Consider the following 26,790-nt stretch of genomic DNA (forward strand, 5'->3'; position numbering starts at 1 on the left):
ATTCCCCAGTAAGCAGGCTTATCTTATGATAAGAAGGAACTTTTGCCTCCCTCATCTTCCCCCAAAGATGTCACCTCAGGACACTGCCATATTCCCTACCTACATCCCCACCAAATGTGCAAGTGATCTTTTGTTCTTGAACATCTTAGTGACATGAATAAAAGCTGCTTCTGCTTTTCATTTCAGGAAGAACATTTGTATCAACTCCTACAAAACCTTAAAGCATTGCTGCAAAGGACAATTGAGTATTCTACAGATTTCTGTGAAGGTTCCCCACAATTTTGTTCTGTTTGTGATTGATATTCTGTAGGGTCTGTGCTAGCTGATACAACCAGATCGATGAATGATGCCATACTGCTTCCAGCTCAAGTGCTTTGGCAAGCATTACCTTCATGTTCTCCCACTTCATGTACAGTGACAGATGCTACCAAGAATCAGCAGGTGGTTTGGATTTTCCTTTTTACTCACCCTCCACTCACTCCTATTTTTGTTGCTGTGGTTCTTTTTAAACAGTCTCACTCTGCTTCTTTTGGCAAGGCTGTTAAACATTTGGTGGTAGAGGGGGAAAAATAATTTCCCACACACACACACCTTGAAATAAGAGTAGCAGATTACCAGGCTCTGCTCTATGAAGTCCGATATCTGATGGTAAATGGATTTCATGCTTGGAAGATAAAGACAAATAAAGTCCCTACTTTTGTAATTTTTTTTTCTTTCAAGTTGCAAGAGACTGGATAACATAGCATGATGTGGTTTGCTTTCTGAAGAAGACTGTTTTGTCCATACAACTCTGAATAGCCCAATAGCAAGCCACAATTGAAGATAGTTCACTGGAGGGAGACTGGATCTGAGTTAATAGTGGCCAAGTATTTCAGTCTCTTAGAAACTGTGCACACACTTACATAATCAGGAAGCTTCACATTAGCATTTTGACAGGAGCCAAATTACAGATCTGAAATGCTACAACTTTGGCTTCTCTTTCTGAATAATTTGACTAATTATCCTCAAAATGTCCTTGCACACATTTCTTCATTCCTTATGGTAGTCATGCCAGTACTTCTCCAGGAGTGGTGATAGCCTTGAATCCTTCCTCCTGTTTTCTTTTGCTTTTTCTTTGGATTCAGGCTGTTCACAGTTCATCTGAATCCATATTGACCTGCATTGTTGAATACCGTGGTTACAGCAATCACTCTTCCTAGCCTATTCCTCAAACCTTCTTCCCCTCCTCTTTGCAAAAGCTCTTGCCAGGAGAGTGAGCTTTATTGAGACAGAGACCTTAATTTACCTTTATCATTTACTCTTGGAGTGGGGGGATCCAGATTTCATGGAGCTAGTCCTAATAGGTGTGGAGGATAGAGAAATCTCTTTAACTTTACGAAGGTAAGGATCTTTAAATGCTAATACAATTTCAGGATGATAATATTGGTGGTGATGATGCCTTCGCTTTGGTAGGGGGGATTATTTCATGTCTCCTGATTTTGAACACACTTATTTCAATAAAGAGATTTTCCTGACTTACATGATGGACCAGAACTACTACTGGTGTAGGTTTTTTTTTTGTGAACTTCTTTAAAGTTCAGAGACTTCAGATATTTGTGCCTCCAATGATAAATTAGTACAGCAGTTCAGTTCTTTATGGATCTCAATTCCCTTTTTTGTCAGTTGTTTGGTAATTCATATGTCAGACTTCTGTAAAAGGGAAATCTGAGGGGACATCATAAAAGTCTGTAATGAGCCTGGGGATTTCAAATCCATGATCAACTTGTTTTGCATTAGACACTAACAGAAATAGAAACTTGCCTTTCTGATCCTGAGCCCTGTATTCCCCATTTCTGAGTCAATTGCCTGTTTAACATCTATTGTCTAATTCTGTTTTTTTAAAAATGTGTCCACAAGGTTAAGACAAGACAGTGTCAGGTTAGCATGGTCAAAATCATTTGGATATGGAGATCTTAGTTTAGATCTTTGAGCTGTACTGCCAGAATTTCAGAACACATATGGCCCTTTATTTCCTCACAGCTTGGACAAGCTCACAGGCACAGAGCAGATTTAATCCTTCCTTGTGCGAGATGTTTTTCCTAGGTTTGGAAAAAGGTAGAGATAAGTGGATCAGCCTTTCAGTGAGTTGTATGACTGGATTTCTGCTATCCACTGAAGTTCCACTCCTTCCGATTTTGAAATTAAAAAATTGGAAGGCACTAAGAGACTATCTGAGAGTAACTTAATTTTTGCATCTTTTGGGGAAGACTTGTATTTTTTTACAACTTTGGCTACTTTCAGACTTAGAGGGTTAGAATTCTATGAGTTTCTCACTCATCTTTGTACAATCAGGCCCTTACCTGATTTTGGTGTATTGTGGGGAAAGCCATTCGATTCTGGTCATCTTTTTCTTGTGCCTTCAATGGTGACTAATATTTCTTCTGAGAAATTTACAGAAATTCAAGATCAAATGTCAGAAGTACCACCTTCCTTGCCCTTTTTCTGAAAAATGGCTCTGCAAATGTTTCCTATTCCTTCCCAAAGTTATACCTGAGTTTTCTATAAATTGACATAGTGGGAGAGTATTTTGAAGAAACAAGCTTTATTTCTGTTAACTCGCTCCATTCCTGTGTGGCTTAGAGGAAAATAGAAGTTTTTCCATAACGTTGTTCCATAGGAAAAGTTCCATTTAAAATACTTTTAATTCATCTTCATGCATTAATTCTTCGTGCAAATTACCAGCTAACAATAATGACTCCATATGTATGGGTACAACCTATTTTCTACTTGTAACATCCATAAATAATTTTGTTGTAACTTTTCAGCCTTTTTATAGGTTATACTGATGATCTATTCTAGTCATCTGTGTTCCTCCCCTTTGCACATTTATCATTTTATGTTTTCCCTTGTATCTCACAACCTTAATGAAAATAAAAACCAGTCAGAGTAATCTTCATCTGCAGTGCCTCCATTACTGGTTAAATGGCAGCCAGGAGTTACATGATTAGTAGTGGTCTGTGAAGCTGGGTGTTACAGGAGTCAGTGTTTCATTCCTACACACACTGTTTTTTCAGATTTCTGTTGTGTCCAGAGGAATCATCTCCTGTGGATTTGCTTTGATTTTTTTTTTGTTGTTGTTGTTGTTACTGCTCTAGCTCATACTCCTTTCCTGCAATAAAAATTGCAAACAAAGCAGTGTTGGCTCACATGGCAATTTACCGCTGGTAATGAGTTTTGTTTCAAAGGGCAGAAATATTTACCGTGCTTTTAATGCTTTTAATGCCTAGTAGAAAGCACTTTGCTTATGTAAAGTAATAAAGTAATCATGACCCATTTTTTAAACTGTAAAGTACATGTGAAATGGTCTAGCAGCTTTTATGGATTTTTAGAGAACATTTTAATTGTCATTTTTCTTTTGACACATTTCTTTGATAAAAGTATAATGCCTTAACTGATGGCATTATTATTCAAATTGTTGTCTGTGCATTTAAGATGTTTAAGCTAAAACATTTAGTTGCTATGGTTACCCTGCTGAGTTGGTAGGCAGATTCATTGGAAAAATCTATCTGTAAATGTTAGTATTTTCTCTGTGTACCTGTAAATTGCTTTTATGGAAGTTTTTATGGATGGACAACCGAGTCCTCAAAACAGAATTGGCAAGATTAGTCTTTCTTTAGATTCTATTCTTCCTAAATTAATTTTATACAATTCTTTTTCATATTTTACTGTACAAAATATCATTCAAATAGCTGGAAAATAATCTTTTCTTGAATAAAACAAAACAGAAGCAACTTTGAAACTTCAAGTTTTGCCTTAAATCATCTCCCTGTTTTGCGCAGCAATAGGGCAGTCTGTTTAATTCAAATCCTGGGGAACATAACCAGCAAATTCTGCTGTTACAATTTACAGTTGCCATACAGATAAGTAGCACCCTTTCTTAGTTAAGCTTTTTTGTAAAGATATTTAGAGATAAAAACCTTCTCATTTTCTGTGGGTTGCAGGAACACAAATGTTGGGCATGGTGCTGACTCTGTGACGGGAAAACAATTTAACTACAGTTCTTCTCTAGTTTTTCTCTAGCATTGCACTGCATCTGACAGCCCTTTTGTGTCATCTGAATAGATTTGGAATTATTTAATATAATGTGAAGTATAATAATAAAGTAACATAATAAATTGTGTTTTGTTTGTTTTTTTTAGTTTGTGTTTTATTTCTGAGACCTTAAGCAGAATGGTAATGAAATGTAATGTAATGAAACTGAAGTACTGCATTTCAGGATGTTAAGAATCTTGGCAGCACTTTGGACTTCATAGCAGGAGGTAATGCCTCATCACTGAGGAGAACTGAAATGCTGGCTCTTTTTTGTTCTTTGTGTGTGATTTTTTTTGATTCCCACACTTGGAGTCTAGCTCATAGTTGTCTTCTCCCAACAGAACGGGCCTGATAAACCTCACTTTGAAACTCTTCCTCTTGAGCCAGGCTGAGAGCTGTCTCCTGGACAGGGACCAAGAGCAGTGCTCCCTCAGCTTGCTTAGCACTTCATTAATGAGAAATGGCACCTGTTTTGTCAGTTTGGCAAGACAGAAAATTGTTTGTGGATATCCAGACCAGTCTGTTTTTTTCACCTTAGTTTAAACACAGCATGGTATAAGGTTAATCAAAACAGTGAATACTCAGAACTATTAAAAAAAAATTATAACAAATGTTTTGAAGAGCTTTTGTATTTATGGAATCAATTACTCATCACAAAGATATAATTCATTTTTTCTGAAAGGGAGTATCTTCTCTTTGGAAATTTAAGCAAGGAACAACTCTAAAGAGCAAATCTGAAAAATAATTCTGGATTTACTTTTTGCTTTTAAGGGATCATTTATTTGCCTCAGTTCTGAGTAATCCACAACAGAGGTGTTTGTTGACCATAAATTGTGGGTAAGGAAATGGGAAAACTGCTGACAGTTCAGACATTTATGAGGAAGAATTTTAAGTATACACGGTATCTGTGTTACTGCTCCTCTTAAATGTATGTTTTCAGTATGCTTCACACATGGGAAATAAAAGTCAAGAGTGACCTACAATAGTACAGACAGAAACTACTGGAGGAGAAAAAGAAATAGTAAAACAAGAAGGTATTAAATGCCAGCTGTACCATATAATCACAGTTGGAACAGTGCAATAGAATGCAAAATAAAACAGTGGGCAGCCTAGCTTTAATTTCTTGTACTTTAATATATGTTAATATATTTAGTTGTATTAAATGATTTCATGTAATCTTTAGTTTACGCTTGCTTGCTCTTTTGGGAGTTCAGTCAAATAAAGCGAAGAATTTCACTAAAATCCAAACAGAGCTTGGATATTTATTTGACTCTTCCTCAGAAGAAAAGCTTTTAAATTTTATTGTAATTTAGTAGAATGCAATTTTATTTTGCTAATTAATTGAATTATTCTGAAATGCAACTTTTTGCTGAATTTTTTATTCTGATATTGTTGTTACCTTGCAGATCTGTCAAACTTCATTAAGTGCCTTCATTAAAAAAAGTGTATGCATTTGACTATATAGTTTATATTTAGATTTTTCACTTTATTTAATTTACTATCATAGAGGAGTTAAATTACTCTAAGTGTGAAATCAGTAGCAGGTATTGATCTAGTAAAAACTTTAGTTCTTGAAGTCAGAGACTGAATTTTTTAGGGGCTCAGCAGAATCCTTCTTTGAACTATAAGAAGGGGGACTTCTGGAGTTGAGATGCTCTTGGGAAATTCTTACGTTCTTGGATTTTCTGGATCTTTTTCGCCTGAAAATTGCTTAGCTGAAGTTCTGTTTCTGTCATAATCCTCAGCAGACTAAACAGCTAGAAATGCGAGACAAGTTTTTCACATACAGTGTGTTACTTCTAGTTTCAGGCTTGGTCATCATCGTCTTTGATGAATTTTCAGCAAACTTATCTTGATTTAGTTACTCTCTGATCATCTGAGGTAGTTGACTTTCATCTTCTGACTGTGCCAGAATTTTCTGCGTGTTCTGAAGGTGTAAAGAAGTCCATGAAACATTGATTTATTCTCAATCTCCAACTTCTTCAGGTGTAAGAGCCTTTAAATCATTCTCATCCCTGAACACAACTTTGATTTCTTTAGCTTTGCGTGAGTCTGTCTATCTTTAGATTTGAAAGACTGCCAAAATGTATTTATGCTATTCCTTGACTTGTGTTTAATTAAAATGGGAGTAATTTCTCCTGTAATTAGATGTTTGCATTTGAAGTTTTCTTGTCTCTTCCCGAGTAATGAAAAATGAAAGCAGAAAGACTGCTACCTAATTTCTTTTTCTTTTTTTGGGTTGCCAAATTTCTTACTGTCAAGTTATCGTCAGAAATTTGAAAAATGAGCTTATTTCATAATCTTATCACTCTCTGCTTACTGGATTGAAATGCTGCTGTTGTTCTTTGTCCCCTGCTGACTCCAACATGGTTTTACTTTTGTTTATTTGCCTGTGTGCTGGGAGTCTTCTTGCTGGTTGTCTTCCCTGTGTTAACAAATCTAGTTAACAAATTTGTGGCAGAAAAAACTAGAAGTTATATGCACATTTTTAAGGATACGATTTTTTTTTTAATGGAAATTATCAATAATTATAGAATCATAGAATGTTAAGGTGTTGGAATGAACCTTAAAGATCATCTAGTCCCAATCCCCCTTGCCATGGGCAGGGACACCTCCCACTAGACCAGGGTGCTCAAGGGCCCCATCCACCCTGCCCTTGAATACTACCAGGGTTGGAAAATTGCAAAATAAAAACTGGAGCAGAATTCATGGCACTACTCTAATGTTTCAGAAAATATTCTACTGGACATGGCAGTGATTTTTAAAAAAGAACATGGAAGCAAAATTAAGTGGAGTTAATATTTAACTTCCCAAATACAAACTTTAACTATTCAGGAATTTTTATGCCAGTATTGGTCAAGAGTTTTGTATGCTCAAATAGTCTACATGTAAATTTTTTATATTGATAATAGTTTTAACATTTATTTGTGGCATGTATTTTGTATTGCAGTGCAATTGGATTTGAAAATGAAAGGCTTTTTTAAAGGGTTTTCCTTAAGCTATCTTCTAAAAGGTCCTAGTTTGCACAGATGAATTTTGAATGTACAAATGAATTCACATGTGTAAGAATTAATGTTTGTCTACTTTCCTGCTAGTGAGTGTCCTAGGTTAATTTACCATTCCAAAACACACACTAACATGATAGCAGTGTGCATACCAAGTATTATTTGCCTTTGTAACCCCATGTAAATTGTGATTTGCATGTTCATTTTCTGCTTCACCTGCTCTTCATAGCCTTGACAAGAAACCTAAGGAGTATATTGAGTACAAAGAACTGAGAGTCATAAGTCCATTTGAACATTTTTTAAGTTTTTTTGTTTGCTTGGGATTTTTGTTTCGTATCAGACTAAATTGCTTATGTATAAATTAATTTATAAAGGGTTTGTGTTTGAAAAGCCTGCTAGGCTGCATCATGCAGATTAAGCTTCGTTATCTTCATTCAGATGAAGTAAAGTTGGCTCTTCCTGCATTTAGTTGCATGAAGTAATTGCATTATCAAGAGAAGAACTGGGTTAAGTCAAACTGTAGCCTGCAACTTCTAATAAGGCCAATGAATTAAAGTAAAATCATTATTCCACTGGTATTGACAATCTTGGTGTATGAAGACTGCAGTGAAATAACATTTAGGAAGCTTTGCTGGTAAGCAGTTACTGTACAGCTTCAGTAGAACACGTGCACAGTTAGCTGCTTCTGCCAGCAAAATGTGATGTAGATTAGAATGGATAACTAATGTGAACAGCCAGTTCTGTGTGTACTGACACAATTTCATTCTTTCTAAAATGCGTAAAGTTCTTACAAAGGGTATATCTAGGTATTTTGTGTGTGTATCTCTATGTATCTCCAATTATTCATTATTCTTTCACAATTATATAAGTACATGGATTGATCATGGTAGATAAAGCTTAGTTGTCTCTGGAACAGTGCAATTAATGAGAATATTGAGAACTTTGAATTCTCTGTGATATAGTATGCTTGCAATTGTGAGTTAAAAGAGATTAAAGGTATACTGTGATAAAAACCCCTCCAAAAGCCTAACATTATTTTATTAATAATAATCAATAAATGGTTTTTATTCTTAAAGATATAGAAAGCAATAAAAATCCCAAGTGGTGGTATAATGTTATACTTTACAAAGGACCATTTACAAAATGCCTTTTGTTGTATTTCAAATGACAGATGTATTACAGAGCAGTAACTAAAAAAGTAATTCTTATATTAACTGTTATGCATCTCACTTTGAAATTACTTAAGAATGTCATTAAAACAGAACCTGAAATGCATTCTTGGAGAAGAATTAAGTGTGCATTCACTAATTATCCACCTACCTACTGTTTAGTTTGAGCAGCACATGGTAGTGACTGTCCATCTTTGCAGGCTGTTAGTAATTACTGAGATAATAAAGAGCTTGCACATTTGATGTTGGGAGTCACAGCTGAAGGAGAAATTATTCAACATGTTGCCTTATTCTTTGATTTTGACTGTAATTGTTCAGCATATTCACCATCTGTCCAAGTGACTCATGCCTCTGGCTGTACTTCTGCCAGAGTAAAGATTTTGGACACTCACGGTATTCATAACAAAAATGTGTAGTGTTACAAAGTGAAAAATTAGATTAACTTTAAGTTATCTGTCTGTCTTCTCCTTTACATTGTTATAGATGCTATTGATTAAAATCATGTTGTTCAAATATTTTAGACAAATGCTAGTTGACTTGGAATAGACTTTTATGCTTCCATTCCACACATCAGAATGCACACAAATATATGTGCTTTATATTTTTATATGTATATATATATATATACTCAACTCTTGTTGAATGCAAATATGCATAGAAGTTACAAGTTGGCTGTTGGACATTATGGCTAGTAAAGGAGGCAACACTTAATTTCTTCATTGCTGCACAGTATAGATCCACTTAGGCTGGAAAAAACCTTTGTGATCCTCAAGTCCAACCATTTAGCCAGCACTGCCAAGTCCGTCAGTAAAGCCTGTCCCTAAGCACCGTTTCTGTGGGTCTCCTAAATACCTCCAGAGATGATGACTCGAGCACTTCCCTGGACAGCCTGTTCTGATGTTTGACAACCCTTTCCATGGTGAATTTTTTTCTAGTATCCTCCCCTGGTACAACTTGAGACCATTTCCCCTGGTCCTGTTATTTGTTACCTGAGAGAAGAGACTGACCTGCACTTCACTACAGCCTCCTTTTGGGCAGTTGTAGAGAGTGATAAGGTCCCCCCTGAGCCTTCTTTTCTCCAGCCTAAACATCCCCAGGTGCATCAGCACTCCTGTTAAGACTTGCTGTAGACCCTTGATTCCTCTAGACCCAGCTTCACTGCTGGTTGCTTATAAGAGTTATATTATTATAATACCATGTATGTTTTTTTATTTAAATATGAACCTTTGTTACTAGGCTTAGTGTTGTTTTTGCAGGATGATACAACCTAAAGAACTCAATCCATTTTACAGCCTGTTGTGTTTGGTAAAATATCAATACCAAATATAAAAAAATAGATATCTAGAAACTATCATGCTATTTTAAGTCAGAGCTTGAAAATTTTAGGACATGGCACCTTAAAGGACACCTTTAGTTTGACTGCCATCTCTAGGCTATTGCCTCAAACAACTAATCCAAATGTAGGCTTCATATCTGCAAGTATTGTTCAGCTCAATGATCCTACACTTCCCAGAAGTTAAAACCACTGGGAATATTTTCTGTGTTTGTTTTCATCTAGGTTTTTTGTTCCTGTATCTTAAGGTCTAGTCCATTCAAAAGAAAGGCCACTTTTAATAATAATAAGGTGTCTGTTGGCAGTGACATACCTCTGGCTTGTACCATATTAGTTCTATTCTCAGAGAGATTAATTTGAGGTAGCAGCAGTATAAAGGCACCTCTTCCAGTGTTTTTACCAGAACCTTAACGTTCTGTTGTTAGTTATAATTAAACCCATACATATAACCATTGTAACCATTGTATGCTTACAAAAGCTGAATGTTCTAATTCTTTCTTTTGTTGCTTAAGGCCATGTTTGATGCTTTATCTGATCTCCCTGAGTGGTATGGTATTAAAGAAATGCAAGCAAATTGGATAGGTGACTGCATTGGGTGTTCTCTTGACTTCTTGCTAAAGGTAAGTCAGATATTTCAATTGCTGCTGTCTTGGTTGGGTTAGCTGCAACTCCTGAAATGTGTGATGGGACTGGGTTTTCAGATCTGAAAAGCTTGAAGCCTCCTAAAAAGGATTATTATTACATTCATGCACAGACCTGCAAAGATTCCTGAAGAGCACCAGTTGAGGGTTGAAGAGATACTCGCTGCTATCCTTCTTAGGAAAGGGTTTGTGTGTTCAAGTGGATGTAAATTGGCTGTGTATATTTATGCCAAAATATATGCCAGATAATAAGCTTCCCTAAAGCCAGAACATTTGTGCCAAGTGCACTATCAAGTAGCACTGCACATGTCAGCTAGGATCTAGTTGGGCTTTTGCTTTGCTCTGTGTGTCACCTTCTCTGTCAGAACCAGGCTGACCTCAGGCAAGCTGCTTAGCTTACATTTATCCATTATTTCACTTATCATATACCATAATTAAAATAATGGAAACCACACCATTAGGTAGTGATGGTGCTACAGAGAAGTCTAGATAGAAAGGAGAGGAATGAAAAGGAAACCTGAAAAAAATATATCATTATCTACAGAAAGACTTCAGATTTTCCCTTTTTTTTGTCAAGAGATGAACAAGGCTCCATGAATATGGTAGTGACAGAAGAGATTTTCAGACACCCTGTATGAATTTCAGCCCTTGTACTTCAAAACTTTATTGTGATTATTTACTCTGGTCTAACATTCTAAAGTGACTTCTTATTTTAAAGTACTGAATTCTTTAGAACTTCAAATTGAGACAAATTAAACCTTTTAAATACCTCTGATTTGCACCTTGCTAAAAGATGCTGTATTTGTAATTCTATAAATTACTGTGTATTAAAGTTGTTTTTATTAATTGTTTCTAACAATTTATGTCAATACTTGCTGCAGAAAAATGTCTCTCCAAGACCCCCATATACTTTGCAGTTAGCTGGTCTAAGATATAAACCTTGATTGATAATTCCAGATGGTAATTCTTAAAAACTTGCTTAGGTTTACTATTTACATTTTATGTCCAATTGTTTGTTGTGCCACCTTTTATTATTTTAATTCTGTACATAAGTTGCAGCATTCACTTCATCAGAGAAATATGGTGTAAAGTCATATTGTAGCTGAGAAAATCCTAAATTCTCTTTAGATTTCAGAGGTAGCATCTCCTTCCAGTTTCTTGGAAACAAGGCATGCATATTAAAAGTGAATAGAAGGATTCCGGGTGGCTTATCAGGGATTGAGTCTATCTCAGTAGCACAGCGCAATATTACATACGGGATTAGAATTATATTTCATAGATATATTTGGAAAAACTAAGGCAAGACTGTAAAGCAACTTTCTCAAGGCCTAAAAGTAAGTTTTGTCAAGGTTTGATTCTGGAAAATTTCTATAGTGCGAATGCATCTGGCTTTGGTATTTGGATCTGTGTATGTCTGTAGGGTGATATAGACTCATTAGCTGTATGGAAAGGAAGGGAAATCTATAATCACTGCACTTCCAGTGGGAATTTTTTCTGCTCTTTTTCAGGTTAATGGCAAAGTAACAGAAGAGAAGGTAGCAGCTTACACCTATACACCTGAAGCCATTTATGGAGCTTCCCATTTATGTATCTTACCAACTCACAGACTGCTGCATGGGAATAGCAGTTTCAAGGAAGTCTTTCAGAGGGAGTTCATCCCAGGGAAAGGTGGTATTTTTCTCATACTGCATTTTGTTGTAGAAGAGCAATAATTATAGAGAATGATCTTTGGAGGATGTGTATCAAGCTGAGCAGGAGCTGTTCCTGTTGAGAGCTAGCAGGCCTTTGATTCTTGTTATATGTCACACAGTGTCACATCAGCCTGTCCTGGCTTCAGATGTGGCCAAGAGCAACTATGCTAGAATTCTTCTTTTTATAATAGTTGTAACACTTCATTGTATATAAAAGCAATGGAAGAGATTCTTGTTTCCTTGTGTATAACAAATGAATAGTCCAAATTTGACTGTGTTAGCCCACTGGAAAATCTCATGTCTTTGTGGTAATTTGTCATACAAAGACAGCAGAACTAATTCATGCACCAGCAATGATTTCTTCCTGTCGTAAGCAATCTAAAGTGGTCAATAGATCACTAATATATAGCAAAGTGAATCATTGATAGATAGTAAAATAATAGTCTACTATGTAGATCCTTAGTTAATACAGGACTCTAGTGGAGTAAAGTCAGAGTATCCCTATGGCAGTCATGACTTACACAGTCAACTGATAATGCTTTAATTGTTCTTAACTGCTTTCCTGAAGTCTTCTACCTCCATTTCTGCCTGTTTTTGGCATCTGTGGTCTAGTATTTTTTTGTTGTTTGGAAAACATGGAAATGACAAGAGTAAATAGAATATTTTTTGTTTCTACTTCAGGCTGGTGTTCAGTATTTTCTTTTTCCCTTACTGGTAAAGATGAGGCTTCATTGTCTATATAACATCTGATTTCAACAGCATCTTGTGGGAAATTGTGTTGGTTGTACAGAACCTGCCTTTTTAAGTACTTCATTTCTACTTTTAAAAATTTGCTTGCTAGTTGAAAAAAAAAAATGAAGCCTGACTGTGTTGAGTACATAAAGCCCTTGTCTAAGAGGTAAGCAAAGCCTGGAGAATTTTGGAGAATAAAATTGCAGTTCTTGCAGTTGAACCAAATCAAAGCAGTAACTGCACAAAATACAATGTTCATGCATATGTCTGTACCTTTTTGGATCCATGCTTTAAGCCAAATCACAAAAGTGCAAAATTTGCTTGTAATAAGGACAATGGTATATTTTTATATTTGTCTTTAAGTGGAAATTCTTGCAAAGCTTTTTTGTGTGTATGCTAACAACAAGCTCAAAGGCTTTGGTTGAGTTAAATTAAGAAACTCTCAGCTGAAAAATGACAGCCAAAAGTCCTCAAAAAAGAGGCACAATTCCACATAACTCTGCTATTGTATACTTGTGCTACTTGTGAATATACTTACAGACATTCTTCAGTTGAAATTAGCTGAGATTGGCATTTTACATATGAAAGGCCAACAATGGCATTTAAATGAAAAGAAATTTTGGATGGCCTTATACAAACCCTATTTTCACATTAACCAAGACTTTTTTTTTTAAAAATCGTCAGTAACACTGAAATTTTAATTTAATTAAGTGTAATTGTTTTCTTTTCAGTGGGAATAGTCTTGCAATTATCTTTCTTCGCTGTGTTCTCATTTAAATAATTCGGAGGTTATGTTTTTTGTGTTCTCTAGGAGAGAAAAAAAAGCTATTGTATAGCAGAGTAACTGAAAGTTCTAAAACCTTTAGTCTTGAATTGCATATCTTTATTTTAGGCTACTATTATTTAAATAGATGGAACAACCAGTTGTCAAACATTGAATTTTTTCTTTTTACCTACAAAAATATATGTTAATTTAGAATCTGGTAAATCTAATAGTTTTGACAGCAGGAGGTGCCTGAAATAAAGATTTGACCGTTACGTTGTTCATTATCTCATTATAATACTCAGCATACATCGTCTTACATTTGTACCTGTACCATTCTCTCTATTCAGTTATAATAATGATGTGAGCAAATGAGCACAGGAAAGAGCACCTTCATAAACTGCAGTTATTATTTTGGGTTCCAGCATAAAATGAAAATTATTGCTGGGTGGAAGAGAGAAGTTATTTTTAAAAGCAGTGTCCTGCCCACTCAGCTTCCTTCTCATGATGCTTTTCGGTTAGTTGCTTTTAAAAAATTAAATTGTCCCTTTTGTATTTTTTTTTAAACAGAGGAAAGCTGTGTGCAATCGTTTGAATGTGGAGGTTTTCTGTATAATATAAATACCTCAGATACCTAAAATTTGAAAAAGTAGTAATCAGAAATAAATAAATGTATCATTTGTGTTAAGAAGCATGATGAGATATAACAGCCCTGTTCTCAAAATTGCTGTTACTTTACTTCAAGCAGATTTTATGCATTACAATACAAGCCTTCATAGCCTCAGCTTAGCTTTGAAGAAAGGTGAAAGGAAGCTCTTAGCAGCCCACATTTTAATGATTTAAATTATCATTAACTTAAAGGCTCTGAAAAAGTTAGAAATAGGCCCAAATTCAGATCTGGGGTTCAAATCCTCAAAATTTGTAGTGTTCAGATTTGTTTTTTTTCTTGCTGAGCCACCCAATCTGCATACTGTAAATCAATTTCAGTTCATTAGTTCTTACTCGTAATTCTCTCCTCTCCTATCTCCTCTTGCTTGTGGTCATTGGGTTCCTCATCTGTAATATGAATATGAATGCCGTGATTGGAAAAAAAGTAGATTACTTAGGTGGCTTTTTAACACAGGTTAAAAAAAAAAAGATTTCACATGCTTTGTAGTTCTTCTGTTAGAAATTAAATCATAAGGATATATGCTCCCCTGCAGTTTTATCTGATTTTTGGTGGGATTTTGTAGCATTGTATGCTAGTACATAAACCAGGGCTTACTAGAACAAATCCATACAACTTTGCAGCAGCCTGTATTTTGATCAAAGACTCGATTTTTTTGTTATAATCAAAATCCTACTCTGTTCTTATACAGGTGCTTTTTGTAAGTATGTTTATAATCATGAAAATTTACCAATCTGACTTACTGTGCATTTTCATGCATCTCAACTTTTTTGAAATGTGAATAGGTTTGTAATTTTCTTTCTTTTTTTAAAGAAAACTGTTATTTAAAATTCATGTAAGTTTAAGATTAGCTGTATTGTAATGGTAAGTGATGTTCTTAGCATATCTTCTACTTTATTTACCATATCATTACATTTGTTTTCAGACTCACTTACTTCAGTGACAGCTGTGAATTTGCTTACCAATCAGGAGATTCCTGTAGTCATCTCAGCAAAAACCAATTTTGATAATTTTCTTGATACTAAAATAGGTATGTGATGTTAGATATGTAAGTGGAATAGTATGGTTTTCAGTTGCTGTGTTGGAGCACAAGATACTTGTTGTGGTAAATATTTGAACACAGAGGCTCGCTCTCCCGGATTTTGGATTTCTTCTTCTTCATTAGGTAAGAAGGAAGGGAAAAGGAGCTACATGGAATCTATGTGGGTGAGGAAATTTGCAGGATGATAATTTTAAATGGAAATACAAAATTAGTGCATTTAATGAGCTGAGTTTGAGGATCTGCATATGTTAAGAAAATTGGTTACCTACAACATACGTGTTTGGCTGTCTCTCACCATCCTTAATCAAAACAGAACGGTACCATTATTTGACAAGCAACCCTAATTTTTGGCTTTTTTTTGTGTGTCTTAAGTTTGCATGAATTATGTACATCCTTATAGAGAAATGCTTCAGATGGTAAACGTACAAAACTTCCAACTTAGACTTTTATCTAGTAATACTTGTTTTGAGGCCAGTAAAATAGTTCAGGATAGGTAATAATTTTTTTCAGGTAGTCTTGCAGAGTTATCTTAGATCCTTTATCTCTCAAGGTATCGTTCCCATAATTTAAGGCACCTGATTTAGAGTTGAGGATCCGTAGGTGAAGGGGGAGGGTGTTGCTGGAGGATGCTGAATCACCTGCAGTGAGCTTCTGTTCTCAAAGTTGTCCTATGAAGCTCCCTGTCTTACTCCTTTTCTGGATATGGAGCCTGGTCCCCCAAATTGGGCAGCTAAGTACATACTCTTAGATAATATGGTTGTCCTAATAAGTCAAAGTAGAAACTTTGCTAAGTTTTAAAAACCATATCCATTTTAATCTGCACCCACCAAGCTCTTTGTTTACTGTTGTGCTTTGCCATGGTCTCAGCTGCATTGAGAAGGCAATATTCTGTACTAGTCCTAATGGGAAATATTATGTCTTCTTCTCTTTGTCCAGTGCATTCCTTATCCCTTAACTCCTGTTGCTACCTCCCTGTTGCTGATAGTTCTTTGCTGTCCTGGGGCTGCTGCTTTCACTGCTGCCAATATTGGCTATTTTTGCACAACTGGACTGAATAAAACCTGCTGACTGTGCAAAAATGTCTTGGATGACCCTCACGGGCCTGATGGAAATTATCCATTTGGGCTGTATACCTTGCTTACAGCATACCTGCATCTTACGTTTTAGATTTTAATGTGGTTTTGAGAAACAAAGGTTTTCCTCATACAGGAGAAGCCAAATGATTGAAATACCTAATCTTATTTTTCCTTAAAATCTTCCAGTTTGCTGGCACATACCTTGGCCTTATGTCTGTTGGAAACAGCCCAGCTCTTCATGGGAAGCTGTGGGTGCCAGCTGTTGAGCTTTGCCAGTGTATATTAATAGCATCATCTTTTCAAAAGGAAGCAGACCAAAAACTGGGACATACTTTTTTCCATTCTTAGAGCATATTGTGAAGTCACCTGTTGCAGACTGCAGGGCTTTCTGACAAATTAAGATACAAATATTGTTCTTGAAATGGCAAGAGTGTACATCTGCTGGAAAGATAAAATAGCAATTTCATGTTTTTCTAGTTAAGAAGTTACTTGTCACAGGGGAGTTTTGTTTGATTTTCTTCAGTCATCTGCTTCCAAACTTCCACATATTGGCAGAGTTAAAGTAGAGCAGGCATTTCACTGCCTGAACTAAAATGATTGTTAAGCTGGTTTAGTTAATAATTCCAATGTGCTCAGCAAATACTTTGAGAACTTCTGTATGTAGTTTTCACCAGCATAATGTTGGCACTGTCTTGTTGGAATAAGTTTCTTTACCTTTTAACAATGATAGTAATTGTGCAAGATGGTTCAAATTATTAATTAAATTATCATTGAAAAGGAAAAATAGGCAGGAAGATGTATCTCTGTGTAAATAATAAATGTTAGCATCTTAATATTATTTCAGAATACATGTGATAATAAAGCAAGCTAAGAAATTTCTTAATTCCCTGTGAAAGGTAACCCTCCAGGTAACCCTCAGAATTAAAATGTGTGACTGTCCGAAATAATAAAACACAGAGGACAAGACAGCATTGGGAGCCTTAAATAGTGAGACTTGTGTAACTCATCTGAATATCAGTAGGAAGTGTTCTTACTAGTTATAGTCTGAATTTCAAACTGATGTTATTTGAATTGTTTCCCTGAGTTTATAAACAAATCATGTCTTTCATAGTAAGTTAAAGGGATAGTAATGTTTGAGACTGTTGCATTATGGTACATTTTAATAAATTATGAAATTAGAGATAACTTAATATTGAATCAGGAAGACTTTGCTCTTTGTTTAGTCTTTTATTATCATATTAGCAAATAGAATTAAAATTTATATTGTTTAAATATATTATATTTAGATAATATGGTTATTTTCAAAATTCTATAATTCTATCCAAATTTTATGGCTTTGTTTTTAGTTTTTTCAGAATCATCAAATTTTCAAACTTTTCTGAAAGAAGGACAGGACACTGATGAATATTTGAATTACAGAGGAACTGAGAAACATATTTCTAATTATTGCTGTTTCAATTTCACTACTTAAAGAGTACAAAAAACATTTTTACTGTTCTTAAATCATTTTCTTTAAGTCCTTTGGGAAAACGTAAGTCATTATAAAGTGAGTGCCATAGCAGTGAAATGTTTTTTTCATCCATTCTAGGAATTCCTAGTACTAGTGCAGAAGATGCTGCAGTAGCTAAGAATCTGGGTATTTCTTTCACTGAAGTCATTGAGACATTTCCAAATGGTTTGGAGAAGATCATTAATTCTGCAGAGGTAGGTATACAAGTATGGATTTCTTTTCAGCTTACGGTAACAAAGCAAATGAAGTCTGTTTTCTGAAGAGTACCAAATACTTTGTATTACAAATACTTTTTATTATTAAAGATTTTTTTCTTTTTTTTTAAATCAAGCCAAGCTTATGCTACCAAATTTCTGGGAATAATTTAATGATGAAATACGTTGGCTCTGCTGTAGCAGTAAAATAAGTTTTTTCCTCTTGTACATGAGAGGACAGTTGAACTTCCCTCTGTATTAATCTCAGTTCTATAAAGGAAACAAAATAATTTAACCTATGTTAAAAGTTGATTCTTATTTCATAATCTCAATAGATTCTTAACCTAAACATGAATGTACTAGTCCTTCTTCCACATATTCATTGAAATGTGCCTTCAGCCTTTGTGGTATCATGAATGCCTCAAGAGACATAGGAATCTTATCTTTAGATACGGGTCTTGAAAATGTGTGTTTTAGTAGCCGACACATTATGTCTAAGTGGTAGAGGACATGAAATACCAGGCGCAGGTCCAAACGAACACCACTGAGGTCAATTTTTCAGCTTTTTATTTCAAAGTTTTCTAACCTTATATAGTTTTTCCAGCCAGGTTACTCTGATTGGTGGAAGGAACAACACCCCCTTTTGTCCCCATTGGTGGGACCAGAGGAAACACATCAAGGATGTCTGTTCATATTGTTATGAGAAAAATTACCTCTTTGCAATAACAATTCTGGAGAGAAAAACTGTTCCTAGGAACTGTTCCCTGGGAACCGATGAGCCTCTGACAGGCCTAAATTTTATCTCTAGCTCAGAAATCCTGTCCACAGTAGGGTAGGGTCTAAGTGGTTAAAAAGTATGTGAAAGCGAGAATAGAAAAACCTGAAATGCGCACAGGAGCAGGAAAGCTGTTTTTTAACATTTGCATTTCCTCAGTCTCTACCTTATGTTCATTATAGAATTCTGAAAGTTTTGGCATACAGCAACCGATAAAGATATCAGCAGTAAATTCAAATATCTACCAATAATGGTTGAAGGGGTCTACAAGACTCTTTTTCAGTCTTCTTCTATTCAGGCCATCAAGAACATAATCCTTTAAGCAAGAAGGTTCAAATGGGCAGCTGGTATGTGAATAGCCTCTTGGATAGCAGGATGTTAACCAGTAGTAAGAGTAAAATTATTATTTTGGCTCTCAGAAAACTGGTTTTGTTTGTTCCTGCACTCTCACTGATAGGAACTAAAAAATTTTCTTTCTTTTTCTATGTCACTTTTTTTGTGTTGTTTTGTTTTTCGATCAGATCACTGGCATGACTCGGCAGGAGGCTTTAGAAGCTATTACTCAGCAGGCCAAAAAGAAAAAAATAGGTGGAGACCTAACGAGTGACAAATTGAGAGACTGGTTAATATCTCGGCAGCGGTACTGGGGAACGCCCATTCCAATCATTCACTGCCCGGCATGTGGCACTGTTCCTGTGCCTTACGAAGATTTACCTGTGGTGTTGCCCAGTGTGACCACATTCACAGGAAAGGGAGCCTCACCTTTGGAAAGTGCCCCAGAATGGGTGAACTGTTCCTGTCCGAGGTAAGTCAGTGCTGTACTTGCTGCAGCCTGGGAGAGATTACTTTGCACCTGCTTGTTTCTTGTGTGCTTTCCCAAAGTGTTGGCAAGTGACTGCTCTGAGACAGAATGCAACTCCAGAATGATGTTTAGTTTGACCCAGCACAGGGATTTTTTTTCTCATACACTCTGTAAAACTCCTTTTTTTGTAACACTCAATGCCCAAACTGCTATTTTTTCATGAGCAAGCTGAAACAAAACTCACTGGTTTTAAGTTACAAGAAAGAAACAAAGGAAAAACAGAATAATTTTCTCCGTTTCCCGTTTCTTAACAGTAGTTCTCACTTCATTTACTATAGTTATTTTAATTATCTTTCATCAGTGTTTATATAAAGCTTATAATGATTACTGAATTAGTCCTCTTGTTAAGGAAACTAATACTGTGTTCATTTTCTTGCAATAGTCAACAATAAAGTGTTCCCTCAGCTATATAAATCTTTATCATGGAGCTGTACTTTACAGATAGCATGTAATTTAGATTTTTCAGTAAATGCATCTTGTCATCACTGCAATCCTTATTGTTTGTAGTCCATCTATTCAAGAAATATAAAGTCTAAATTATGTAGTGAGAGATGTGTTGTAAAAATCAGTTGTGTAATCTTGAGGACTGCTTAGGTACTCTGTACACTGAAGGTTGCCTACAGGTTCTGTGGGAGGAACTGAACATGAGGTATTCCAGAGAAGTTTTTCATCAGCAATGCAATGCATTGCTGCTCCTAGCACACTGACCAAATGTTATCAGGCTTCTAGGCAGGGAAATCAGACATATAAATGGCAATAGGGCTCTCACTGATAATTCAGCAGATTTATAACATCTATATTTATTTTAATATTAGCAGTTCCATGGTTCTCTGGAAACATGTATTTTGAACTTTGTTGATAACATGTAATTTTTTGTAAAACAGACCTTTACTCCCATGTTTCTGGATAAAAACTTCTTTCTCAGATGTGCCTATTGAAATTGCACATGGTAGTGTATTTTAAAGTGTGACCTTTGCAGTGAAGCCTTACTGAATATGATCCATAGGTTTAGTAAAAACCCCAGAAATGCCTTGGTCTACAATTCCTAATATCAATTGAGAAATTTTCCTGTTGTGACTGAAAGTCACTGTGTGAAAGGCAGTCTTGGCTTCCCTCACAACCTTAGTTAAAAATTATTTTGTTGTTTACCAGGCAATAACATATACTTGTGATGTATAGCAAATCCTTACGATTCTGATTAGTTATTGTGGCTGCACTGCATAGAAGTTAATCAAAGGCATTTGTTTAGTCAGAAATAAAGTCACACAGGATTATTTTCTTAGCCTAAAATGTGGTAGCTTACTGAAATTAACTTTTTTTTTCAATTCTCATCTTTATTTGTCTTCCTAATTCTCACCTATTTGACAGCTATCATCAGTATTGCTCATCCATGCCTGCTACAGTTTCAAATCATTTGAGCTATTACTTCTGTATGCAGTCATCCTTGTTTTTCCTTGCTCAGAGAACTTACATCATCCATTCCTTTAGTTCTTCCCTCCAGTTATAAGGTTTTTTATTAGTTTTGTTTAATATCTAGAATTAATAAAGAAAACCAGACGGAAGGATACAAAAGTCTGAGAATTTGAATGACAATAATGTTAACAATCATAAATGGGAGGAGATGCTCAAGTTATTCTTTGTTACACAAGTCCAGGTAATTGTGTTAGTCATCTGAAGATTGTCTAATTAGATTACAGTATTGTGTCTGTAATCACAATATTGATATAAATTATACAAACTCTGAAAGATGCCCATGCTGTCTCTATGTTAGCAAGCCATGTCCATTTAGCAGAGAGGCATGAAGCAGATGTAATTATGGTTCAATGACTGTAAAGTATTCTTAGTTTTGACAGAAAAGCCATTCTTTTACACCGGCCAAGTCTTTGCTTATGTGTGGAATTTAATAAAATTATTATTCTACACTAAAAATTAGTTAGAAGTAAAATTCCTTCATTACATTATTCTCTTTGGAAGAAAAACTTGCATGTAGAGGAGGACCAGGTACAGAAACAGAATGAAGGAAAATGTTAAGTGGTGATGCTCTTGTAAACTTGCCTTGGCAAACCAAGCTGAAGTATCAGGCAGGCAAGCTGAAATACGTGTTGCAACTCACTCATGAAGACTGATCAGAGACTAAATATGGAGTTAGTAAGTACGAAATAGCCAGTCCCCATTTATTATGTATACATATACATACATTTAAACTTACATAAAATTATAAACTATGTAGATTTCTTACATATTATCAGTGGCATTTATGTACAAGAGTGTCACAGATGTCAAAATTTCATTGACATTAGAATAATCCCATTGTTTTAATAGTAAGAGTTTTAAGAGGGATCATTTACAACAAATGGAAGTTTATTAAATGTGATTATTGGCTCCTACAAACAATGAATATTCAAGGACAAATTAACAGAAAGTAACATGAGCTTCTAAAATCTGTTTCAACACTGTTCCGTAGGGCTGCCAATACAATTACAAGCAAAAATCAATTTGCTGTAATCACAAATTAAAATTGTGCTACAAGGTCTAGAAGAGATTTGATCTCAGTGAAAGCTGAAATTAAACTAAGTTAATTTTTTCTAGAGATAACAAATGGAATCTGCAAAGGCCATTTTGTACAATCAGTGAGAGGCAACCATCTGACCTTCCTGCTAAATATGCTGGTACCTAGCGAGTGTGATCTATATTCAGTACCCATTAACTGTATGGCAAAGCATGCTTGTCTGTGCTTTGTATCTTTCAAAATGGCAATTCCAAAAAATTTCAAGATTGAGAGGACTGTGTAGTGTGGTGCCATCTTCTGCTATTGCTGGATGTGATGGCTGTTCAGGCTTCTTTTCAGTTTGCTTTTGCTATGTTTGGGAGAGAGAGGGAAAAAGTCAGTCCTGTTACTGTTGTTGAATTTTCTCTGAACGTGTCACTCTTCAGCCTGTTCAGTTTTCAGCCTAAATGTCTATGTGGCCATTCTGTCCATGTTTGTTTGGGGGTTTTTTTCAAGCTTGTCACGTACCTAAAAGGTATTCTCCTCTTTTGCTCAGGTGCAAGGCAGCAGCACTGCGAGAAGTTGATACCATGGATACATTTGTTGATTCTGCTTGGTACTACCTGAGGTACACAGACCCTCACAACACAGACAGGTGAGAGCTGTAGGCGCAGGGCCACTGCAAGCAAGCCTGCTACACGGAAGAGAAGGGAACCAAGAGACCACACACTCAGGTGCTTCCAGCTTCTAGTTGCAGTCTACTGGCAGTATAAATCTCTGCACTGCCTTCATTATGTGCCTGCCCTCTGGGTCTGAACACAGCACAGTGTAGGTGGTGTGGTTTAACCCCAGTTGGCGGTTCAGTACCACACAGCTGCTTGCTCGCTCCCCGCACACACCCCGTGGGCTGGGGACAATCGGGAAGAGGGAAAAAAAAAATGTAAAAATCATGGCTTGGATAAGAACAGTCTAATAACTGAAACAAAGTGAAATATTGTGGTGATAATGATAATAAAAAGGAGAGGGAGGGAGAGAGAGAAAACCCAGGAAAAATAAGCTCTGCACTATATAATTGCTCACCACCTGCTGACTACTGCCCAGCCCACCCATTACCAGCGGTTGGCATCTCCCAGCCAACTCCCCCAGTTTATATACTGGGCATGACAGTCTATAGTATGGAATATCCCTTTGGCCAGTCTGGGTCAGCCTTCCTGGCTGAACTTCCTCCCAGCTTCTTTGTGCATGTGCTCTCTGGCAGAGCATGAGAGACCAAGAAGTCCTTGGTTTATGCTCAGCAGCAACCAGAATATCTGTGTGTTACCAACATTATTCTCATACTGAATTCAAAGCACAGCACTGTACCAGTTATTCAGCAGAAAAAGAACTCTATCACAGCCAGAACCAGGACAATATATGGAGCTAGTCCAAAAATGTGGTCTTTGATTGCTCCTGTGTCAGAAGATCTAGAAGAACAAGATGTATAAACACAACTATGTAAACGCAGGAACTACAAGGCAATGAGTAGAAATTTGCATGAACAGGAATTATGGGGCAGGGCACAGAGAAAATCTTCAGCTGAGGAGCTGAAGTCCTTAGTGGGGGGTGCCATCAGGAATGACAGCTTGCCATGACTCTGAGACTGGTAAATTGCATGGAATGTACCCTTCCTGGCAATGCACTGAGTAGTTCAGTGTGTGGACAGGCAGTGCTGTTCCACAGAGGAATAGTCCAGTGTAATATCCAGCTGCCAAGTCTGACATCTTCACTTCTCTTCTTTTGAATTCTGGTGACTCTTGCCATTTCCATGTGCACAGACCTCAATTGAAGAGGCATCACAGCAATCTCCTGCTGTGTCAGCACTTCCACTACATGCATAATTAATGAAAGGAGATTTTTCATATGCTGTGGACTAGTGTCTGCAGCATGGAAAGTGTGGGAAGACAGATGTAGTTATTTAACTGTTTTTCTGCTTTATAGTCTGCCTGTAGTAGCGCTGCTTGATAGCACTGTTTTTTTCCAAAGAGGAATTAGTGCAGCATCCCTACTATGTAGTCTGAGGAAGACAGGAAGGATTGAATTTTAAAACATTGATACCACCTGATGGGCTGTTTGGGCATGTATTTGTTTGTTTATTGTTCAGAGCAGTATCTGGGAACATATACTCAGTGCCTTAACATATGAACATAGTACATATGTACTATGTGAACATAGGAACATATGTACTCAGTGACTTAATATTGCTGGGCCGATTTTCTTGTGTATTGGCAGCACTAGTTTGGTTAAACTAGAGAAAAATCTTCCGTGAACACTTTTTTTTCATGCCAATTTTAATTATTTTCTGGTGATAGCATGAATATATTATTACTATCACTGAGTTAGGCAGATTGCTTCCTCTCCATGACAGTTTGAAGTATTTTTTGTGTGTGGGCGAGAGGGACTTTTCCAGAAGCTGAAGAAGAAATAGTCAGATGTAACATCCAACTGTCAAACTAACAGCTTAATGTAGTCTAATCTGTTTTACACTGAAATGAGAACATTTATATGGACTTCTGCACTAAATTGCTGCCTGCATTTGATTTATTTAGTTAGTTCTTTTAACTAAGCTACACATATATATACCCTTCATTTCCGTAAACCATATTTCACTGGTCTACAGTTCAGGAGAATTACTCTGTTGATTCTGGAGCCCTATGAACAAAGTTAGGTTTGATTTGTTCCTCCAAATACATGAATCCCAGATCCATGATTTGCTTCTGGGCTCATCTGTGAGGAAGAAAGTGTCACTGTGACAAAAATTATGGATGGAATAATCAGACAGACTGACAAAACAAATAGGTTTCTTAGTGCCGGGGCTTGAAGCCTACATTAGAGAAGAACTTCTGTACAAATAGTATTTTATGGGCCCACTACAGGAGACATGGAAATATGTAATGAAGCCATAAGCAATGCTGAGAAACCATTCAGATAACCTCCAACGACATGGCAAATATGCTGTAAATAACAAATTTACTGTCATTTCATCGAGCATCCTTCAATTGGAGTGCTGTGACCCATCTCATACAAAGGGTTCCACAGCCTTAAACTGCATTATTGCCCCCTAATGGCAATGATTAAAACAATCAACTGTTTTTAAATGGTCATGTCTTTTCTATATAAGGCGTGATAAATACCAAAATAATTTAAAGCTGGTAACAGACATTTGCAAAAAAAAATTTAAAGAGCAGTCAAGTGTTTTCATTGCTTTCTCAGGTAATTGCTTGCCTGAAATATAGAAAAATAATCTTTTTGTGGCTCTACAGGTGAGTGGAAATTTTTGTCTACAATTAGCATTTCACTTCTTAAAAAAAAAGGGATCTGATAGCAAAATAAACGTTTTATTGCACATGTATTGCTCTCAGTAAGCAGTGTTGTCCAGTCAACGATGGTGACCTACTTTAGTAGTGCTGGTCTTTCTTTTCAACGTTGGATTTTTTTCTATAATTGTGTTTTTTCAGGCCATTTAATAGTGACTTAGCAGACTACTGGATGCCTGTGGATTTGTACATCGGAGGAAAGGAGCATGCAGTTATGCACTTGTTCTATGCAAGATTCTTCAGCCATTTTTGCCATGATCTAAAGATGACAAAACATAAGTAAGCCTTATATATTTCTACTAAAATCGTTCTTATTTCATTTGACTTCCAAGAGTGTTAGTGGAAATTGTTGTGACAGTGGAGCATTACATTGAATAAGCCTGAATTTTTCTGCTTTGTCGGTACTTGGTTTCTCACAGTGAGTTGTACTTCCTGTATGTGTTCATACAAACGTTTTTATTTCATGAGTATTAACTGGCTCAGAGCAAGTGATAAAACACTTCTGTAGATTTCCAGCCTGCAAAAGCATGCACAAACTAGTAACTTCAGGCATTCTGTGTAGTGCTATTATTTCAAATCAGGTAACTTCCTACCGGCAATAGCATTAATTTCAGTGGAACCATGCATATGTAAAAAAAAAAAAAAAATCACTCTTTTAAGTCACTGTATTATTGGAGCTGAGAAGTACCAAACACTTCTTGATAGGCAAAAGCATTATATTAATGTTAATTTATTTTTTATTTAATGACTTTTATATAATTACTTCTAGTTACTCTTGTTGATACTGCTGCTATAGCCTGATTCAACTGTTCTCTGTTTTGGTTAGAGGTAAAGTTTGATGGAAGATGGTGAGTCATCTGTTGTTCTGTCCTTTGTCCTCTCAGATAGGTTCTGAGCTTAACATCCCCATTTCCACTGAAATTCAGCTCTTTTATACTCTAGAATGCCACCCTCAGCTTGGAGAGTACTAGTGGCAGAACAATGAAGCTCTGGCTCGTGCTCTGTCCTGTTCTCCCATCAGCAGAAATGACTGAATAGATTGAGTCAAAATAAATGGCCACATGAGAAGAACTGCTCAGTAATTTCTCAGCCACAACTCATATAAATTCATTCTTTACAAGTATCCCCTCTAAAATCTTGATGTAAAAGAGGAGCCTAACTATATATGTCACTGAGCTCATTTGAATGCTGTAGTATTGCTACAAAACTAGAATTCAAGTAGCTGTGAGCCAGAAAAAGATGGACAAGTTACTGCAGCTAGCAGAATGTTTTCCCCAAGGTTTTTTTATTTTGATGAAAATAGGCAGTGTGTTTTCATAACTCATTTTTGGCTGTCCAATAGTTTGTGGTGAAAGCTGAGTTTGAAATACTGGATGTAGATGATTTGTGTATCTGTGTTTCACTCTGTTTCTGCAGCT

General features: G+C 36.1%; 1 protein-coding gene across 1 annotated transcript in view; it reads left to right on the plus strand.

The window, feature by feature from the left end:
- The window catches only part of LARS2 (leucyl-tRNA synthetase 2, mitochondrial), an 83,326-nt gene that overhangs the window by 29,750 nt on the left and 26,786 nt on the right, over positions 1-26,790 (plus strand). The window contains exons 8-14 of the mRNA XM_058832486.1: positions 10,091-10,198; positions 11,728-11,887; positions 14,998-15,102; positions 17,779-17,894; positions 19,191-19,474; positions 22,576-22,674; positions 25,514-25,651. Coding sequence (XP_058688469.1) covers positions 10,091-10,198; positions 11,728-11,887; positions 14,998-15,102; positions 17,779-17,894; positions 19,191-19,474; positions 22,576-22,674; positions 25,514-25,651 — 1,010 coding nt within the window. The remainder of the gene's footprint in view (positions 1-10,090; positions 10,199-11,727; positions 11,888-14,997; positions 15,103-17,778; positions 17,895-19,190; positions 19,475-22,575; positions 22,675-25,513; positions 25,652-26,790) is intronic.

Source organism: Poecile atricapillus, chromosome 2 (genome assembly GCF_030490865.1).
Source record: "Poecile atricapillus isolate bPoeAtr1 chromosome 2, bPoeAtr1.hap1, whole genome shotgun sequence".
Taxonomy (NCBI): Eukaryota; Metazoa; Chordata; class Aves; order Passeriformes; family Paridae; genus Poecile; species Poecile atricapillus.